This window comes from Mobula birostris, chromosome 5, assembly GCF_030028105.1.
Source record: "Mobula birostris isolate sMobBir1 chromosome 5, sMobBir1.hap1, whole genome shotgun sequence".
NCBI lineage: Eukaryota > Metazoa > Chordata > Chondrichthyes > Myliobatiformes > Myliobatidae > Mobula > Mobula birostris.
This window is the reverse complement of record NC_092374.1, coordinates 138,599,081-138,620,761: the sequence shown is the minus strand read 5'-3', so window position 1 is coordinate 138,620,761 and position 21,681 is coordinate 138,599,081. Positions and strand designations below refer to the sequence as shown.

Genomic DNA, 21,681 nt, shown 5'->3' with positions numbered 1-21,681 from the left:
CTTCGTCAGGACGAAGGGTCCTGATGAAGGGTTCCGGCCCGAAACATTGACTGATCGTTTCCACAGATGCTGCCCGACCTGCTGAGTTCCTCCAGCGTGTTGTGAGTGTTGCTTTTAAGTCTACTCCTCAGCTTTTTCTCTCCAGTCCTGCCAAAGAGTTTCGGCCCAAAACATTGATTGACTTTTTTCTATAGCTGCTGCCTGGCCTGCTGAGTTCCTGCAGCATTTTGTGTGCGTTGCTCGGATTTCCAGTATCTGCAGATTTTCTCTTGTTTGTTATTGGTATCGGATTTCAGTATCTTCAAGGAGCGGTACCTTAGGAAGGTGGTGTCCATCATTAAGGACCTTCACCACCTTCTTCATTGTTACCATCAGGAAGGAGGTGCAGAATCCTGAAGGCACACACACAGCGATTCAGGAACAGCTTCTTCCCATCTGCCATCCGATTTCTAAATGGATATTGAACCCATGAACACTACTACACTACATTTTATATTGCTGTGTTTCTTGCACTGCCTATTTTAACTTAATTATTTAACAGACATTATACGTATTGTATTTAATTTTTTGTCTATATATATTTATCATGTATTTCATTGTGCTGCTGCTGTAAAGTTAAGAACTTTCACAACATATTCTGGTGATATTAAACCGGATTCTGATTCTTATTCTATAGCAGTTGCATCCTTTGGGTTGTTGAAACCACTAATCATGTACATGTTTGTAACCTGATCTGTAGCCAATGCAAAGTTTTAAGGATGATAATTTTAAATGGTGTGATAGTTTACAAAAGCCATTTAACTCTACAGCAGCTCTTAATTCCACTAGGAATCATTAATTCCAGAAATTTCTCAAGTAACCATTATGATTGCTGGTTTAAGCCTGCAGTTATTTTGTGCAAATAGGTAAGAAGAATTCCTTTAGCAAATTAGATCCTTGGCTTGGTTTCGCTTTGGTGTAACTTCAGTAAAAATTATTATACATGCCATTTCTGTCCTTTAGGTTAGTTCCTTATGTACGAGGGGTGATTGATAAGTTCGTGGCCTAAGGTAGAAGGAATCAATTTTAGAAAACCTAGCACATTTATTTTTCCTACATTTACACACTTAGTCCAGTGGTCGTGGAGTGTACAGATTGCTTCTTTGTAGAAGTTGGCGGCTTGGACCTCCAGAAAGTGGGTCACAGTAGGGGTGATTGATAAGTTCTTGGCCTAAGGTAGAAGGAGATGAGTTATTAACTTCAAACTTTCTGCATAATCACTCAAAGAGTTGAACTACAAGTGCATGTAACGAGAGCTGTATAAGGGGACTATGTTGAAAAATAAATGTGCTAGGTTTTCTAAAATTGACTCCTTCTACCTTAGGCCACGAACTTATCAATCACTCGTCGTAGCTCAGTATCCTGAGTAATGCATATTGATGGAAAAGTAATCATATTTCTTGAACTCGTGATATTACTATTTTAATAATCAGGATGTGAAAAATAAACTGGCAAAATAAATATCTGAGTTAGTTTTATAACTGAATTTGTTTTGTCATGAGTGACAGAGCATTGGAAAAGGGACTCCTCAGGGACCCGAGTGTGTTTCAGCACTGATAACCATATTTTAATTTGAAACTGTAAACAATGCATTTTATGAAGTCCAGTATATTGTATTGCTATGCAGCGGCGTATCTAAGGTATGGCAGGTACGGCACGTGCCCTGGGCGCCACTTGAAGGGGGGGGGGGTGCCACTGAACAGTTTCTATTAAAGTCAGACAAGCCATCCTCGGATAGTGAAAAAATAATTTTCTTCAGATGTATGATCTGTCTTTGATTATCATGGGTGAGAAGAATTAGGATGGCCTTATTTCAGAGCATTGTGTAAGAAGACCATGAAACGTTTCTTCACGAAGAAGAAGGAAAGCGGAGCTGAAGGACGGAGGAGATGAAAGTTGGAAGTGGAGAAAGCCAAGAGGTCGAGCAAGTTCTTCATGCCCTTCTTTAAAAAGCCCGGAACAAGTAGTTTGACACGTTCCATGGAGTCGCCTGCACCTGCTACAAGTTTGTTAGAATCCAAAGGTGGATCAAGTACAAATATGTCACAAGCCGAGGAGGAAGTCAAGTCAGATAAATCCGAGTATGATGAGATTAAGCGTGAGGCTGCCACAGAGAACGTGGACATGACAGGAGGGGAAGACGATGGTGGTGGTGGTGATGTTGAGTTTATTGATGAGATTTTACCTGACAAGATTGAACCTGATGACACTGAACCTAGTGAACTGGATGGTGTCAAAGAGCCCCGAATTGTCATACCAGAAGTGATTGAACAGCATGACACTGGACTTCTGAAGTTCAACAAGGATACTGGAAAAGCAATTCTGCCTGACGTGTTGAGAACAGAAATAATAAAGCTGGGTTTGAAGTATTTCCAGAACAGTGAGGGGCCTTTCCTACCAACAAATAACCACTGAATGATCAAGACTTGGTTCAAGAAGAAATTGGGAAATGTTCGTGGTGAGGAAGTGACTCGCTCATGGCTGGTCTATTCCCCTTCTAAAAAGTCTGCATTTTGTATCTGTTGTCTTCTCTATTCCTGGTCAGACCATCGATCCTCATTGGAGCAGGAAAGTGGATTCAACCAGTGGAAAGCACCTGAAAGGATTAGTGTTCATGAAAATGCCAAGAATCATTGGGAATGCTTCACACAGTGGAAAGAAATGGAAAGAAATTTAGCTGGAAACAGAGGAGTTATTGATGCGGTATTTCAGTCACAGATTGAGATGGAAAAGCAGAAGTGGCGTGATATCTTGACAAGAATCTTTCACTGCATAACATTCCTTGCAACTCAGAACCTGGCTTTGCGAGGACACGGGGAATCAATTCAGCTCGACGATGACCGCAATGTGAGAAATTTTCTTGGCTTACTGAAACTACTGGCCATGTTTGACCCTGTCATAAAAGAACATCTCACTCATTTGGAAAGCCACCCTGGATCCATGTCTTATCTTTCACCGGGTGTCCAGAACGAATTCATCCACATGATGGCATCCACTGTTCACCAGAGTTTACTGAGAAGCATTCATAAAGCCAAGTACTATGGTTTCATGTTCAACTCGACTCCTGATCAGGCACACCGTGAGCAAATGTCAGAAGTAGTGAGGTATGTGGAAGTTGATTTTGAGAGGAAAACAGTCTGTGTTAGAGAGCCCTTCCTTGGTTTTACCCAGATAAGCCAGAAGGATGCTGAGAGCTTGGTTGAAGACATCTTGAAACAGCTAGAGAAGGATGAAATGGAGTGACGAGATTGTCGGTCACAGTGCTATGAAAACGCTGCTGTGATGGCTGGACACAGAAGTGGTGTTCAGTTCATCAAAGAATAAGTGAGTAAAACAACCTGGTAGTGTTTGTGAATTGCAAAAATCACTCACTCAGCTTGGTGGGTGTACATGCAGCCAAGCAAGATACAATGATGGTCACGTGTTTGGGAACCATTAAAGCTCTCTACGTGTTTTTCTCGTTCAACACAGCACCGGGAAAAACTCAAAAACGCCATGCCTGTGGTTGTTAAGTCAGAGTCCGAAACCAGGTGGAGCGCAAGGACAGAAGCAGTGAAGCCCGTCAACAAGTACCCTGAGGAGGTACTTCAAGTTTTCCAGGACGTGATAGACAATGAAAACAAAACCAGTGAAACAAGAAATAACGCAAAGCAGCAGTACAACTGCATGTTGAGTTATGATTTTCTGATTTTGCTAGAACTTTGGAACAAAGTACTCATTCGCATTGACCGTATTCAAAAGAGGCTGCAGGATCCTAGCAAGAACTTCCATGATGCTGCCCTGGATTTGAAAGCCCTCCAAGATCATTTGTATGATGAAAGAGAAGTGTTGGTCAGTGAGTCACTCGAAGGACGAGTGGGTCTCTGTCAAGAATGGAATATTGAAGTTGAAAGACGTCAGAGACGAAAGAAACGACTGGCTGTTGAGAACTTGAGAGACGCTGGGTTAACAGCTAAGGAGGAAATGGAAAGAGTCATGAAGGGAACACTCCACCATCTTCACAGAGAAATGGAGGAAAGGTTCGCTCGTTTGCACGACACTGACGCCAAACTTGGATTCCTTCTCGATGTTGAGGGACTGTGTTACGGCACCGACAGTAACGACCTAAAGAAGAAGTGCAAAAATTTGGGCGAATTGTACAGCTCTGATTTTGATGGACAGCACCTATATGAAGAAATCTTGGATTGCAGAATGTTGCTATCAAGGCGGGTCAACATGAAAATATCAAGTCCTGAAGAGCTTCTTGAATTTATTGTTCAGTATGGAGATGAGAGCGTCTTTCCCAATCTTCGCATTGATACTCAGATAATGCTGCCCATCGCAGTTTCCATTGCCAGCTGTGAGAGATCATTCAGCAAGTTAAAACTAATACTTTCATATTTGAGAGCCTCCATGGGTCAAGGCAGACTCTGTGATCTTGCTCTGCTGAGTGTAGAAAGAGAAGAAACTGAAAAAACTGACTTTGATCACATCATAGACCAATTTGCATCATTGAAAGCAAGGAAGGTGCAGTTATAATTTTCATGTAGTGCCATAATTTGTTAACTAAAAAGATTAACGAGCTTGATTTGTATTTTTGAGCTGATATTATGGTAAAGTTATCTAAAAGATGGGTGTCAGATGTTTGGACAGGGGCACAATTTCAGTGTTTGCCATAGGCACTATTTTCCGTAGATACGCCCCTGTTGCTGTGGTACTCTAATAATTTGAACTTTTGTTGACTCTATATAGAAAATAAAAACCTAGAACAGTACAGCAGAGTTCAGACCCTTCGGCCCACAAAGTTGTGCCAACCCTTTAATCTACTCCATGATCAATCAAACCCTTCCCTCCTATGTAGTCCTTCATTTTTCATTCATCCATGTGTCTATCTAACAGTCTTTTAACTGCTCCTAATATATCTGCCTCTATCACCACCTCTCGCAGCATGTTCCATGCACTCACCACTCTCTGTGTGGGGGGAAATCCTGCCTCTGACATCCTCTTTATACTTTCCTCCCAAAACAATAATGTTATGTCTCCTTGTATTCACTCTATTTGTCCTGAGGAACAAGTCTCTGATTGTTTACTCGATATAGGCCTTGTATCAACTTGTACACCTCTGTCGTCACCTCTCATCCTCCTTTGCTCCAAAGGGAAAAGCCCTCGCTCACTCAACCTATCCTCATAAGACATGCTCTGTAATCCAGGCAGCAATCAGGTAAATTTCCTCCTCATCCACTCCAAAGTTTCCACACCCTTCATATAATGAGGTGATCAGAACTGAGCACAATACTTCAAGCGTGGTCTGACCAGGGTTTTTCAGAACTGCAACATTACCTCAATGCGCTTGAACTAAATCCCTTGACTAATGAAGGCCAACATACCTTGTTAACCGTATCAACTTGTACGATGGACTTGAACCACAAGATCCCTCTGTTCTTCCACACTACTAAGAATCCTGCCGTTAACCCTGTATTCTGCGTTCAAGTTTGACCTTCTAAAGTGAATCACTTCACATTTATTTCTGGATTGAACTTCATCTGGTTTTCCAGCCTGGCTCTGTATCCTATCGTTGTCCTGTTGTAACCTACGATAACTATCCACACCGCCACTAACCATTTTGTCATTTGCAAAGTTACTGACCCACTCTTCCACTTCCAAGTCATTTATAAAAATCATAAAGAGCAGGGATCCCAGAACAGAACTGCTTACTGATCATTGATATGTTTAAAAAAAAGCATTGGGCAAATATTCTAATGTCTTACCATTGGTTATGGCCTATTAAAAATATTGATTAGTAGTAGAGTAACAGTGCAATCATTCAGAATTACCAAATCAGTTTTTAAAAGGATACCTGGGAGCAACAGTTGTAAACTAATGGTGCCTTTTTATGACATCACAACTGCGAATGCACATTTGAAGCTTTAGGCTCATTGATGTCTCACTAAGTTATGACTGTGCAGGCAGTCCATGGATCACTTTTTCCCCAATTAATTTTGTATTTGTGCTGTTTCAATTAATGTGTATCCTGCTTGGTGATGATCAGTTTCAGCAACTTGGTGTTCTTGGAGCTTGATTTAATTTGGCATATTTAGTTAGCATTTAATTGAATTTCGTATTATTTAAAGCATTATGACTATTTCTGAAGTGGCAATGCATTTTATGTTCTGATTTGAAATCTGAAAATTCACCATTTTTAAAGAATAGCTTTACTGCTCTAATTCCTCAAGTTTTACAAGTTTAGCCATAGTCATACTTTATTGATCCCGGGGGAAATTGGTTTTCGTTACAGTTGCACCATAAATAATAAATAGTAATAGAACCATAAATAGTTAAATAGTAATATGCAAATTATGCCAGTAAATTATGAAATAAGTCCAGGACCAGCCTATTGGCTCAGGGTGTCTGACCCTCCAAGGGAGGAATTGTAAAGTTTGATGGCCACAGGCAGGAATGACTTCCTATGACTCTCTGTGCTGCATCTCGGTGGAATGAGTCTCTGGCTGAATGTACTCCTGTGCCCACCCAGTACATTATGTAGTGGATGGGAGACATTGACCAAGATGGCATGCAACTTGGACAGCATCCTCTTTTCAGACACCACCGTGAGAGAGTCCAGTTCCATCCCCACAACATCACTGGCCTTCCGAATGAGTTTGTTGATTCTGTTGGTGTCTGCTACCCTCAACCTGCTGCCCCAGCACACGACAGCAAACATGATAGCACTGACCACCACAGACTTGTAAGACATCCTCAGCATCGTCCGGCAAATGTTAAAGGACCTCAGTCTCCTCAGGAAATAGAGATGGCTCTGACCCTTCTTGTAGACAGCCTCAGTGTTCTTTGACCAGTCCAGTTTATTGTCAATTCGTATCCCCAGGTATTTGTAATCCTCCACCCTGCCCACAGTGACCCCCTGGATGGAAACAGGGGTCACCGGTACCTTCGCTCTCCTCAGGTCTACCAGCAGCTCCTTAGTCTTTTTCACATTAAGCTGCAGATAATTCTGCTCACACCATGTGACAAAGTTTCCTACCGTAGCCCTGTACTCAGCCTCATCTCCCTTGCTGATGCATCCAACTGTGGCAGAGTCATCAGAAAACTTCTGAAGATGACAAAACTCTGTGCAGTAGTTGAAGTCCGAGGTGTAAATGGTGAAGAGAAAGGGAGAGAAGACATATTAATTTGGGTCATATTAATTTTCTTTAGTTAACAATGTTCCAGGCTTTAGCCTTCACTTGAAACATCCAAGGGCAGTCAACAAATATGTTGTGGAAGCTTCACAATTTATGTCAGTAATAGGCAATGAATTTGAGATGATTACTGTAACGTCTGTACAGTAAAGCACAAAAGTAATAGTTGACTCCTTAAGAGCATTAATAAGGAAAATGTGGCAAAGTATGGGTCCTTTGGTGTAGAATTGAACAGTCCTTTGCACTGGCAGAAAACAACAAGGGAAAAAAATTAGGAACAGGCAGCTTGGGCCCTCAAGCCAGCCTCACCATTAAATGTGATCACGGCTGATCTGTTGCAGGCCTCAATTCAGTGCTAGATCCCCATCGCCCTCCAGCCCCTGATCTTTGAAAGTTTATCCAATACCACTTAGAATACTTCCAGAGATCCCATAACTCCCTTTAAGGTTGAGAATTTCAGAGATTCTCCATTCTCTGCAAGAAGGAGCTTCTGTATCCCTTTTTTCATGATTATAAATTTAATAAATGGGGCACTATTACAGCTTGGGGTGTCAGAGTCTGAAATTCCATTCCTGGGGCGACTGTAAGGATTTTTTACATTCTCCCTGTGACTACATACATTTCCTTTGGGTGCTCTGGTTTCCTCCCATAGTCCAAAGACCTACTGGTTAGTAGGTTAATTGATCATTGTAAATTGTCATAGATTAGGCTAGGGTTAAGTAGGTGGATTGCTGGGTGGCGTGGCTCGTTGGGCCAGGAGGGCCGGTTCCCAGCTGTATCTCTAAATATAAAATAAAATCATTTTGAAGCTATGCCCCCTTATTTGAAATTCACCTTCTAGTGAAAGCATGTTGATATCTACCATGTTATGCCCTCTTATGTTTTAAAAGAATCACCACTCATTCTTCTGAACTCCAAGGAATACAGACCTAGCTTGTTCAGCCGTATCTTGATAGATGAACCTCATCCCAGGAACTAGACAGGTGAATTTCTTTTGGACTGCCTTCAATGCTACTGTATTTTGTATTGAATAAAGAAGCAGACTGTGTACAGTGGGCCAGGTATGGCATCACCAATATCCCATACAACTTCAATGCCTCTTGAGACATGGAAGATCAGACAGGATAGATATGAAGTTCCTTGTCTGGAGATGTTTAGTACCCTTTTGTACAAAAAGAAGCTGTTTTATTATCAAGATAGTAACAACATAGAGTGAAGTGCAGTAATGCAGGAGCATAAACTTTGGAGAGCATTTAGTTTGGGTGTGTCTGTTTCAGTAGTTCATTCAGAAATGCATGTTTGACAAGAGATTTCTCCTTGAGGAGCTTATTAAAATAATATTGAAATGTTTAGAACCATGGATGCCTCAAAGTTGTTGGTTTTGTCTTCTATGCCAAAATCTTGTGATGTGAGTGAAAACGGTAGCTTCATCATGAAATCAACAGGCTCTTATGGACTCAATGGATAGGAAAATCTGCTGTCACTGTCAGGGCTGACAAGCTTCTGAAGAAAGAGGAATGCATTTTAACATTCCAGAGGCAGAAAGGCGACTGTGTGAAGTGGTCACACGGAGAATCCCTGAATTTGATTGATCTGAATGATCACCTAAAGGGATATATGGTAAGTCATTGCAGCCAAAAAGTTCTATTCAAAAGGTTCAAAGGAACATCTAAACAAGCCTGATGCATTTTGGAAACAAGTCCTGTGGATGATGAAGTTAAAGTAGAACTTTTTGGCTGCAATGAGCAAAGGTATGTTTGGAGAAAAAAGTGTGCAGAATTTCATGAAAAGAGCCCCACTCCAACTGTCAAGCACTGGGGTGGATCGATCATGCTTTGGGCTTGTGTTGCAGCCAGTGGCACAGGGAACATTTCACTGGTAGAGGGAAGAATGAATTCAATTAAATACCAGCAAATTCTGGAAGCAAACATCACACCGTCTGTAAAAAAGCCAAAGATGAAAAGAAAATGGCTTCTACAATAGGATAATGAACCTAAACACACCTCAGAATCCACAGTGGTGCAAGCTGAAGGTTTTGCCATGGCCGTCACAGTCCCCTGACCTAAACATCATCGAGAATCTGTGGATTGACTTCAAAAGAGCAGTGCGTGCAAGACAGCTCAAGAATCTCACAGAAGTAGAAGCCTTTTGCAAGGAAGAATGGGCAAAAATTCCCTAAACAAGAATTGGAAGACTCTTAGCTGGTTACAAAAAGCTTTTACAAGCTGTGCTACTTGTCAAAGGGGCGTTACTAAGTACTGCCATGCAGGGTGCCCAAACTTTTGCTTTGGGCCCTTTTCCTTTTTTGTTATTTTGAAACTGTAAAAGATGGAAATAAAAAAGTTTTCTTAAAATATTAAAGAAATGTGTCATCTTTAACTTTATGCCTTTTGGATATCAGTTCATCTTTTACTCGCTTAGCTATTCACAGTAACAGAAATTTTGATCAGGGTGCCCAAACTTTTGCATGCCACTGTATATAGAGAGAATTGGGATGCCAGTCCATAGCTCACTGAAGGTGAGCTATAATACCAGATAAGGTGGCTATGGTACTAGGACTGTTTTGTATGCTTGCTCTCATAGATGGAGACTCCGAGTATAAGAGTTGGAACATAATGTTGCAGTTCTAACCATATATAAACGTATAACAATTGTGTTTAAAAATTGTTTAAAAGTTGTTTAAAAATTTGTTAAGATCACACTTAGAACATGGCATATCATCTTGGTCACTGCCCTACACAAAAAAATTGGGGCAGCAATAGAGAGTGGAGAAGAGATTCATTAGAATCAAATTAATGTTACTATATTACATGATCTGAAATTTGTTGTTTTGCAGCAGCAGTACAGTGCAAAGGCACAATTACTATAAATTGTAAAAATAGAATTGACTGGAGCAATTACTCAGAATAAGAAGCCCAGGAAAGTTTACAGCTTAATGTGTAGTTGAGCCTGAGGTTAGTCTGGAAATGTTGTGGAATAGGATCAGAAGCTTTTTTGAGCGAGGGAGCCTATGAATGTAGATGCTCATCACGACACCACGAAAGCAGCCTATCCACTAACTAACTCTTGAATGCCTTCTTGTTATCTGAGATTTTGCCAACAGCGGTGGTTTTATTTGTGAATGTATTGATGGTGTTTGAGCTGTACTGAGCTACACGGTCATGAGGACGGAGAGAGTAGAGCAGTGGGCTAAGCACACATCCATGAGTGTATTGATTCTCAGCAAGGAGGAAGTGTTACAGATGGAAGTATAGAGGACCAGGCTTAGAAGCTTGCTGAGAGGATGCCGATATTTAATGCTGAGCTCTAATCAATAAACAACTTCTTGACAAACACTACATGCTGTGAGGTTGAGTGGAGAGCCAGTGGGATTGCATCACCTATCGTGCTGTTAAATTGCAGTGGGTCCATGTCCTTCCTCAGGCGGGAATCTATTCTAGCTATAACCAACCTTTCTAAGCACTTTGTTGCGGTAAAATTGAGTGCTTCCAGTTGATTGTCGTTCAGGCTGTTCAACCTCGTCTTCATAGGCACCAGCATGATTGCTACCCTTCCGATGGGAACCTCAAACCACAAGAACAAGAGAGTGAAAATGTCTTTGAACACTCCAGCCAGTTGGTCAGCACAGGGTCCAATACTTGGGCAGGTACGCTGTCAGAAGGTTCACCCTTGAAGGATATTGTGACATTGCCTTCTGTGACAGAGATCGCAGTGTTGCCAGATATTATGGGGATTCACAGAGGTGTAGTGTTTTTCTCCCCTTCAAAGCGTGCATAAAAGACATTGTGCTAACTGTAGTGAAGTAATGGCATGTAATCTCTGCTAGAGCAGTACGTTCCTGTGGCTCTTCAAGAAGGATTAGCCATGAGGGAATGGCGGAGCAGACTCGATGGGCTGACTGGCCTAATTCTGCTCCCATGTCTTATGGTCTAAGGAGAGAACTTATGGGATTCAAAGCAATCTGGCTAATTGGACCCAAAATTGGCATGGAGGCAGAGTTTCGTGGTGGGGGTGTCGATTTTCTCTTTGAAATTCTGTGACCATTGGTGTATCACAACAATTGTACAAAGAACTATGATGTTTGTAATATATATTAGCGACTTGGATGTGAATGTCACAGATATGATAAGTAAATTTCTGGACAATGAAGATCAACTAGAAAGTTGGACGGAGAATTGGCAATCAGTATTTAATCCTGACTGTGTGAAATGATCCATTTTGGGAATGTTGTCAAAGGTAGAATCATTAATGTTGCTTTGAGGCCCAGTGGTATAAGTCCGTCGATCCCTGAAAGAGACTACACATGTAGGTAAAATGATGAACTGGTATGGAATGCTTGTATTCATTTGGAATGGCATAGCCAATAAGAGCTGGGATGTCAGTCTGCAACTTCATAAAACATTGTTTAGGTCACAGTTAGAATATTTTATGCAATTTTGGCTGTTCTGGCTTCCACACTTTTGAGGGATATAATTGTACTGGAGAGGATGCAGAGGATGTTCACCAGGAATCTGCCTGGATTGGGATATTTAATTTGTGAGAGACCAGATTGCCCTGGAGAAACTGTGTGGTGACCTGACAGTGATATATGAAATCATGAGTTGGATGGATAGTTTAAAAGTATCTTTTTTCCCTAGATTGTTATTTAAGCCAAGGACAAGTTTTAGGGTGAGAGGTAGGAGGTTTAGATGGGATTTGAGGGGGAATATTTTTATTTAAGAGATAGCTTAGAATCTGGAATGTACTCTGTGAAGAGCTGTTGAAGATAGATTCTCTTGGGAAATTTAAGGCGTACTTAAATTGCCAAGGCATGGAGCATTACAGAGCTAATGTGGATGAATGGGGTCAGGGCAGATAGGTGCAAAGGGCAGCATGTAAATATTCCATTTAAGGGCCTGTTCATTTTTCTTTGTAGTCTGCTATTGCTCTAATGTAAAAATTGAAAATAGTTAAAAAGATAGAGCAACACCATTTAAACTCAGGAAAAAGAAAATAGTTGGCGGGATTGGATGTTGAAACTGAACAAAAAATCTGATTGAGAAACTAAACATTGAGAGAGCTAAACAGTACGGAGGACCAGAGTGGAAGGATGCTCAAAAGAAGACAGAATAACTTTATGAGCAGTTATCTCAAATTACAATCAAACGAGAAACACCAAAAAAGAACAAATATCAGTGGTATTACCTTCACGCAGCCAGTTGTTGAAAGACAGGCTGGATTTCAAAGTTCAAAGTGCATTTATTATCTAAGTAATAAATGAGGTTTATCTCTTTATAATCAGCCACACAGCAAAGGAGAACATTTTAAAAAGCACAGACTGTCAAACACCCAATGTGTGAGAAGAAGGAAAAAATTCTGCAAACAATAAGAAAGTAAACAAATAACAAACAGAACATGAACTGCAGGGTCCCCAAAAGTGAGTCTACTGCCACGGAGCCAGTTCAGCGTTGCTGCCAGTCCAGGAGGTCAATGGCAGCAGACCTCAGCAACAGCGCTGAGATGAGTGCCAATGGTTGCTGGCCACAGCTGGAGAATCAATTTAGCACTGAGGTGAATCATAGTCATAGTCATACTTTATAGATCCCAAGGGAAATTGATTTTCATTACAGTTGCCCCAACCAAGAATAGGGTATAAATATAGCAATATAAAACCATAAATAATTAAATAATAATATGTAAATTATGCCAGGAAATAAGTCCAGGACCAACCTATTGGCTCAGGGTGTCTGACCCTCCAAGGGGGGAGTTGTAAAGTTTGATGGCCACAGGCAGGAATGACTTCCTATGAGGTTCAGTGTTGCATCTCGCTGGAATGAGTCTCTGGCTGAATGTACTCCTGTGCCCAACCAGTACATTATGTAGTGGATGGGAGACATTGTCCAAGATGGCATGCAACTTGGACAGCATCCTCTTTTCAGACACCACCGTCAGAGAGTCCAGTTCCATCCCCACAACATCACTGGTCTTACGAACGAATTTGTTGATTCTTTTGGTGTCTGCTACCCTCAGCCTGCTGCCCCAGCACACAACAGCAAACATGATAGCACTGGCCACCACAGATTCGTAGAACATCCTCAGCATCGTCCGGCAGATGTTAAAGGACCTCAGTCTCCTCAGGAAATAGAGACGGCTCTGACCCTTCTTGTAGACAGCCTCAGTGTTCTTTGACCAATCCAGTTTATTGTCAATTCGTATCCCCAGGTATTTGTAATCCTCCACCATGTCCACACTGACCCCCTGGATGGAAACAGGGGTCACTGGTGCCTTAGCCCTCCTCAGGTCCACCACTAGCTCCTTAGTCTTTTTCACATTAAGCTGCAAATAATTCTGCTCACACCATGTGACAAAGTTTCCTACTGTAGCCCTGTACTCAGCCTCATCTCCCTTGCTGATACATCCAACTATGGCAGAGTCATCCGAAAACTTCTGAAGATGGCAAGACTCCGTACTGTAGATGAAGTCCGAGGTGTAAGTAGTGAAGAGAAAGGGAGACAAGACAGTCCCCTGTGGAGCCCCAGTGCTGCTGGTCACTCTGTTGGACACACAGTGTTGCAAGCACACCTACTGTGGTCTGCCAGTCAGGTAATCAAGAATCCATGACACCAGGGAAGCATCCACCTGCATCGCTGTCAGCTTCTCCCCCAGCAGAGCAGGGCGGATGGTGTTGAATGCACTGGAGAATTCAAAAAACATGACCCTCACAGTGCTCGCTGGCTTGTCCAGGTGGGCGTAGACACGGTTCAGCAGGTAGACGATGGCATCCTGAACTCCTAGTCGGGGTTGGTAGGCAAACTGGAGGGGATCTAAGTGTGGCCTAACCATAGGCCGGAGCAGCTCCAGAACAAGTCTCTCCAGGGTCTTCATGATGTGGGAGGTCAAAGCCACTGGTCTGTAGTCATTGAGGCCACTGGGAAATGTGAAAAAGATTAAGGAGCTGGTGGTAGACCTGAGGAGAGCTAAGGTACTGACGACCCCTGTTTCCATCCAGGGGGTCAGTGTGGACATGGTGGAGGATTACAAATACCTGGGGATACGAATTGACAATAGACTGGACTGGTCAAAGAACACCGAGGCTGTCTACAAGAAGGGTCAGAGCCGTCTCTACTTCCTGAGGAGACTGAGGTCCTTTAACATCTGCCGGACGATACTGAGGATGTTCTACGAGTCTGTGGTGGCCAGTGCGATCATATTTGCTGTTGTGTGCTGGGGCAGCAGGCTGAGGGTAGCAGACACCAACAGGATCAACAGACTCATTCGTAAGGCCAGTGATGTTGTGGGGATGGAACTGGACTCTCTGACGGTGGTGTCTGAAAAGAGGATGCTGTCCAAGTTGCAAGGGTAGTCCTGGACTTATTTCCTGGCGTAATTTACATATTACTATTTAACTATTTATGGTTTTATTACTATTTAATTATTTATGGTGCAACTGTAACAAAAACCAATTTCCCCCGGGATCAATAAAGTATGACTATGACTATGACTATGGGATGCAGCGTCTTTGGCACAGGGACGAGGCAGGATGTCTTCCACAGCAGAGGAACCCTCTGGAGACTCAGGCTCAGGTTGAAGACATGGTGAAGTACTCCACATAGCTGAGGGGCGCAGGCTTTGAGCACCCTGGTACTGACACCGTCCGGGCCTGCAGCCTTGCTTGGGTTGAGACGTTTCAACTGTCTTCTCACCTGTTCAGCTGTGAAGCCCACCATCGTGGTTTCGTGTGGGGAAGGGGTATAGTCATGAGAGCAGGGTGGAGGACTGTGAGGAGGGGTAGGAGGGGAGAGTGGAATATGTGTTGGTTGGGGGCTGATAACAGATGTATCATGTGGGGGATGGGCCGGGGCCACAATGTCAGATCTGTTAAAGAACAGGTTAAGTTTGTTGACCCTGTCCACACTGCCTTCAGCTCCTCCGTTGCTAGTTTGCCGGAACCCAGTGATGGTCCTCATCCCATTCCAGACCTCTGTCATTTTATTCTGCTGGAGTTTCCACTCAAGCTTCCTCCTGTACCTGTCTTTAGCCTCCCTGATCCTGGCTTTCAGGTCCCTCTGTATTACCCTCAGCTCCTCCCTATTTCCATCTCTAAACGCCCTCTTTTTAGCATTCAGGATGTCCGTAATGACCTTTGTCACCCATGGCTTGTTATTTGAATAACAAAGAACAGTTCTTGTCGGAACATTGCAGTCCACACAGAAGCTGATGTAACCAGTGGTGCACTCTGTGAGCCCATCAATATCCTCTCCATGTGGCTCACAGAGTGCCTGCCAGTCTGTCACCTCAAAACAACCTTGGAGTGCCTCATAAGCCTCCTCCGACCATTTCCTCACTGTCCTCGAAGTTGCAGGTTTACTCTTCACCAGAGGCACGTAGCAGGGTTTGAGATGCACCAGATTGTGATCTGACCTTCCCAATGGGGGGAGGAGAGGAGCTGTATGCATCCTGAATATTAGCATACATCAAATCCAGAGCCCTCTCCCCTCTGGTTGTACAGCTCACATACTGCGTGAAGTTGGGCAGTGTTCTAGCCATGGTAACATGGTTGAAGTCACCTGAGATGGTAATGAGGGCACTCGGGTGCTGAGTTTGTAATCTGGCTATGACGGTGTAAATGATGTTACACACTGACGTCGGGTTGGCAGAGGGAGGGATGTACACAACAACCACAATTGTATGTGAGATTTCCCTTGGCAAATAATATGGCTGGAGTCCAACAGCAAAAAGTTCAATATCTGGGCTACAAACATGTTCCTTGATCGTAATATGACCAGGATTGCACCATCTGTTGTTTACCAGAAACCTTATGGAGCAGTGAGCAGAACACCAGTGTCCTTTGTTCTTGGCTTTGATGCCTTCGTCTTTTTAATCTGGTTTGGCGCTTAAATTGGCCAAAATCAGTTCAATTTTTGCACTAGGGCCTGGGTCACACTTCTTCCATTTAGCTTCAAGCCAGCCCCAGCAATGGCAAACATTGGTTCTGATGCACTATCAATTACTCCTAAAGACTGGAAGTAGAGTAAATACTGAAAGGCTTTTATTAACAGTGAATGGACCAACGTCCATGCTGAGTATCTGTTTTGGACTGAGGGAGGATCAGTGACACAATCGCCTTTATTCAGGGGTCTGTGAGAGGAGCCCCAGGAGCAGTCAGCAGAGGGGCGTGTCCAGACATGTCCAGACGGGTAATCCAGTTACAACCTATGTATATGGTTTACCACATTCACCCCTCCTTTTTAAAAAAGAGAGTCCCGCGGGGTGAAGTGACTGACAATATTTACAACAAGTATATTTGCAGGTCAAGTCTATCAGGCGGTCGAGTCCGTCGCTGTGATCTACGTAACACCAGTACTGATTGCACTGGTGACGGTGGTTGTGCTGGCTCCGGCCTGACTTGAGGTTTCAGCATGTTAGGCATCGGTAATCCCTCGTGCGTGTGCATCGTGCCCAGTATGGGAGTGTCGTGTGGTGTCTGTGTAGGGCTTGGAGTGCGCGGTATCTCGTGGGTATATATATCGGTGGGTACGGGGTCAATAGTCACCACGGAGTGTTCAGGGTAGGGGCCTGGTGCTCCTGTGGGCGCTAGGTCGCGTCTGGAGACTGTGTCCTCCCGCCTATCAGATAAAACCACGTAGACATACTGGGGGTTCGCATGAAGTAAGTGAACCCTCTCGACCGTTGGGGAGTATTTATTGCTCCTCGCGTGTTTCTGGAGCAGTACCGGCCCCGGGGATGTCAGCCAAGTTGGTAGGGTGGTCCCAGTGGTCGACCTCCTGGGAAAAGAAAAGAGCCGCTCATGAGGGGTGGCATTGGTGACTGTGCATAACAGGGAGCGGATGGAGTGGAGTGCCTCGGGAAGGACCTCCTGCCAGCGGGAGACTGGCAATCCCTTTGACCTGAGGGCTAAGAGTGTGGCTTTCCACACCATGGCTTTCTCCTTCTCCACCTGTCCACTCCCCCGGGGATTATAGCTCGTGGTCCCACTAGTTGCAATTCCCCTAGCCAGCAGGTACTGGCGCAGCTCGTCACTCATAAACGAGGACCCTCGGTCACTGTGGATATAGCATGGGTATCCGAACAGAGTGAAGAGCTTGCGCAGGGCTTTTATGACTGACGTGGTAGTGGTATCGGGGCAGGGGATGGCGAAGGGGAACTGCGAGTACTCGTCGATTACATTAAGAAAGTACACATTGCGGTCGGTGGAGGGAAGGAGGCCCTTAAAGTCGACACTCAGTCGCTCAAAGGGGCGGGTGGTCTTGATGAGTTGTGCCTTTTCGGGTCGGTAGAAGTGCGGTTTGCACTCTGCGCAGACTTGGCAGACCCTGGTCATTGTCCTGATCTCCTCAAGGGAGTAAGGCAGGTTCTGGGCTTTCACAAAGTGGGAAAGCCGGGTGACCCTTGGGTGGCAAAGATCTGCATGTTGGGCGTATAGCCGGTCGATCTGCGCGCTGGTGCATGTTCCCTGGGATAGGGCATCGGAGGGCTCGTTGAGCTTCCCAGGCTTGTACATGATGTCATAGTTGAAGGTGCAGAGTTCGATTCTCCACCTCAGAATTTTATCATTTTTGATTTTGCCCCGCTGTTGGTTGCTAAACATGAATGCGACTGAGCGCTGGTCAGTCAGCAGGGTGAACTTTTTGCTGGCGAGATGGTGCCTGCAGTGCCTAATAGCTTCCACTATGGCCTGGGCCTCTTTCTCCACCGCGGAGTGCCGAATTTCAGGGCCTTGAGGGGTACAGGAGAAGAACACCACTGGTCTTCCCACCTGGTTGAGGGTAGCAGCCAGCACGAAGTCGGAGGCGTCACTCTCTACTTGGAAGGGAATGGCCTCATCCACCGCATGCATTGCTGCTTTGGCAATGTCCCCTTTTACGTGGCTGAAGGCCGCACGGGCCTCGGCAGAGAGGGGGAATGTGGTGGACTTGACCAGGGGGCGGGCCTTGTCTGCGTAGTTAGAGACCCATTGGTCTAGAATTTTTTATTTCTGCATAAATATGACCTAAAATGTGATCAGATCTTCACATGTCCTAAAACAAGGTAAAGAGAACCCTATAAAAATTATACAAAAATCATTATTCTTGTCAATGTATTTATTGAGAAAAATGATCCAATATTACATGTATTTGTTGGAAAAAGTATGTGAACTTTTGCTTTCAGTAACTGGCGTGACCCACTAGTATAGCAATAACTTCAGCCAAACTTTTCCAGTTACTGTTGATCAGTCCTGAACATTGGCTTGGAGGAATTTTAGGCTATTCCTCCTTACAAACCTGCTTCAACTCTGGGATGTTGGTGGGCTTCCTTGCGCGAACTGCTTCCACAACATTTCTATAGGATTAAGGTCAGGACTTTGACTTGGCCATTACAAAACACAAATTTTCTTCCTTTTAAACCATTATATTGTTGATATACTCTTGTACTTTAGATCATTGTCTTGTTGCATTATCCAACTTCAATTAAGCGTCAGGTGATGGACTGCTACACTGACCTTCTCCTGTAAAATACCTTGATACAATTTTGAGTTCACTGTTCTCTCAACGATTGCAAGCTGTCCAGATTCTGAGGTAGCAAAGCACCCCCAAACTGTGATGTTCCTTCCATCATGCTTCATAGTTGGGATGAGGTTTTGGTGTTGGTGCACAGTGTTTTTCCTCCTTCAAACATAGTAGGGTGCATTTCTACCAAGAAGTTGAACTTTTGTCTCATCTCTCCACAAAACATCATCCCAGAAGCATTGGGGAACCTCCAGGTGCTCCTTTGCAAACTTGAGACATGCAGCAATGTTTTTTTGGAGAGCAGTGGTTACCTTCATGATGTCTTTCCATGAACACCGTTCATGTTTAGTGTTTTTCTCATAGTGGGCACATGAACAGATACTTTAGCTAGACCTTAACAGATTTCTGCAGGTCTTTGCTGTTATTCTTGGTTTCCTTTTCACCTCCTTCAGCAACACACTTCGTGCTCTTGGTGTGACCTTTGCAGGACGCCCACTGCTAGGGAGAATAGCAACAGTACTGAGTTTCCTCCATTTGTAGGCAAATTATCTTGCTGTGGATTGATGAACACTTAGGTCTTTAGAAGTGCTTTTGTAGCCTTTTCCAGCTTCATGCATCTCTACAAGTCTTCTTTTAAGGTCCTCTGAAAGTCAGTTTGATTGAGGCATGGTGCACGTAAACAGATCTTTCTTGAGAAGAGCAGGCTCTGTCAGTAACGTGACTGTGTGCTTTTTTTTAAAAGGCAGGGCACCTCTCAACCCACACCTCTAATCTCATCTCATTGATTGGAACACATGACTCCAAGTAGCTTTTATAGAAGGTATCACACCAGAGGTTCACATACTCTTTCCAACAATTACATGTAATATTGGACAATTTTTCTCAATTAATAAATGAACAAATATAATGTCTTTTGTGTTATTTATTGAACAGGGTTCTCTTTATTTAGTTTTAGGACTTGTATGAAGTTCTGATTACATTTTAGGTCATATTTATGTAGAAATGGAGCAAATTCTACAGTGTTCACAAATATTCTATCACCACTGTATGTCTTATTATGGTCTTGATAGAGGGATGAAAATCAGCCATGATGAAATGGCATTGCAGAATTGATGGGTCGAATGGCACACTTCTGATACTATATCTTATGATCTTAAGGCTTAATAGATTCTACATTTATCAATGTAAAGAAAATAGATATAGAGATGCATACTGTAGTTACAACATTTATTGCCAGATAATTTTGCCTATGCAACATTGCATTAATTATAGGGAACGTGTAATTTTATACTTTCCTATTTTACCTATAGGGTCTGGTCTTCAGGTATGCACACTAAAGAACAAAACGTGTTGCACAAGAAAGGTGGAAGATCAGTACCAGTCAGCAGCTCACCAAGATCTTCAACATTTGCTTCAAACAACCAGCTCAACTCTGAAATATTTGATATCACAGAATGCAGCTGATTTTCAAGGTAACCAATAATCTGTGTCAATTGAAGTCATTCAAGTGCTTATAATTTTGCCTGCGCTCTTTATTATCTGCCAACACAACAATGTGTGCAGCCAGAAGTAATGACTGTATTACTGCAGAAAAAAGTGTGGAAATGAATTTGGATGATACTTTTGTGCAGGAATCAGTATAGTTCACCCATACACATGGATTGTTTATTCTTGTGTGTCTGGTCAGCTTTTTTTTCTGGTTCTGAAGAATGTTGATGTTTGGTTTTTCTATAAACGTAACTGGTTTAATTTTCATAATGACTGGTACTTCAGTTGTGAAGATTTGGATGCTTAACAGTGTACTTGGATACCTGCAAGTGATACACTTGCAGTATATGACATTGGCACATAGTTTTTCATCTGAATAATATTACATTTAGTGCTAAGTACAATCCAAATTCCTGTCGAGTCAGATAGTGGGACTTCTCTATGGTAAGGTGAGTACTGCGACTGTATTGGTCCTACAACTAAAGACGTAAGCATTTAGGATGAACAATCTCCTTGATATCTCAGGAAAATTTGATTTCAAGTTACATTTGCCATTCCAAAGAGACAGCTTCCTTTAAGTTATATGTTTGTTAAACTTTTGTTTCTTGTAATGAACACATTTTACTGAATATTTACAATAACCCATGTTAGCTTGAAAATAATTGTTACATCTTTTGATCTACTGAATTTCAGTTGTCTGACCCAAATGAATAATCATGTTATTTAGTTATACACGCAATTACATTGGAAATATCCTGTAGATGTAGAAGGCCATTTAAAATAAAAATAGTGACAATGCTGAATCGTTTTATAACGTTCTGAACAACTGCATAGAAACTCTAATAGGAATGGTAGGAATGCAGTGTTAAATGCAATGTTTGTTTAAGATGAGGTTCAGAATAAAATAAACTTTTCTGCTAGATCTGTGTAGCTTCTTTCTGTGGTAGTCATTTCATATTGCTATAGTTTTTGTGAAAAACAATTTGTGTTAATGCTTTCTTGGGTAGTCAAAGGTAACAAAATGTGAAAAAATACCACAGCTCTATGTGATGCAAGCATGCTGAATGGACAATAAAGGACTTAAGTAACTAAATTTCTAAAAGCAGAAGATTGTTAGGTGCATTTAGAAAAGTTAAAGGAAAAGGGATACAATGAAGTTTCAATTTCCAGTTATTGGACTTTGATACCTCATATTAAGTTGAGTAAAAGAAACAAGAAAATGTGATATAAAAGCAGCACAACATTAAACTACCATTACAAGATTTAAAAAAATAATTTACAGTAAAAATAGTCCAATCTTTTAATAGTGATGGTACTATATATAGTACTTTTGAAAGGAGTATATATAAGCATAAAATATTGCAATGAAATTGAGAATTTGGGTATTTGTAGCTGATATTTCATCAAAGCAATGTCTAATGCTCACATCTGCTAAACGAAGAAACATTGCTTCCTCCAAAGCAACTCCTTGATACAAAATTGGATTGGCATTC

General features: G+C 42.6%; 1 protein-coding gene across 1 annotated transcript in view; it reads left to right on the top strand.

The window, feature by feature from the left end:
• The window catches only part of LOC140198402 (glypican-5-like), a 952,742-nt gene that overhangs the window by 2,248 nt on the left and 928,813 nt on the right, over nt 1-21,681 (top strand). The window contains exon 2 of the mRNA XM_072259495.1: nt 20,011-20,172. Coding sequence (XP_072115596.1) covers nt 20,011-20,172 — 162 coding nt within the window. The remainder of the gene's footprint in view (nt 1-20,010; nt 20,173-21,681) is intronic.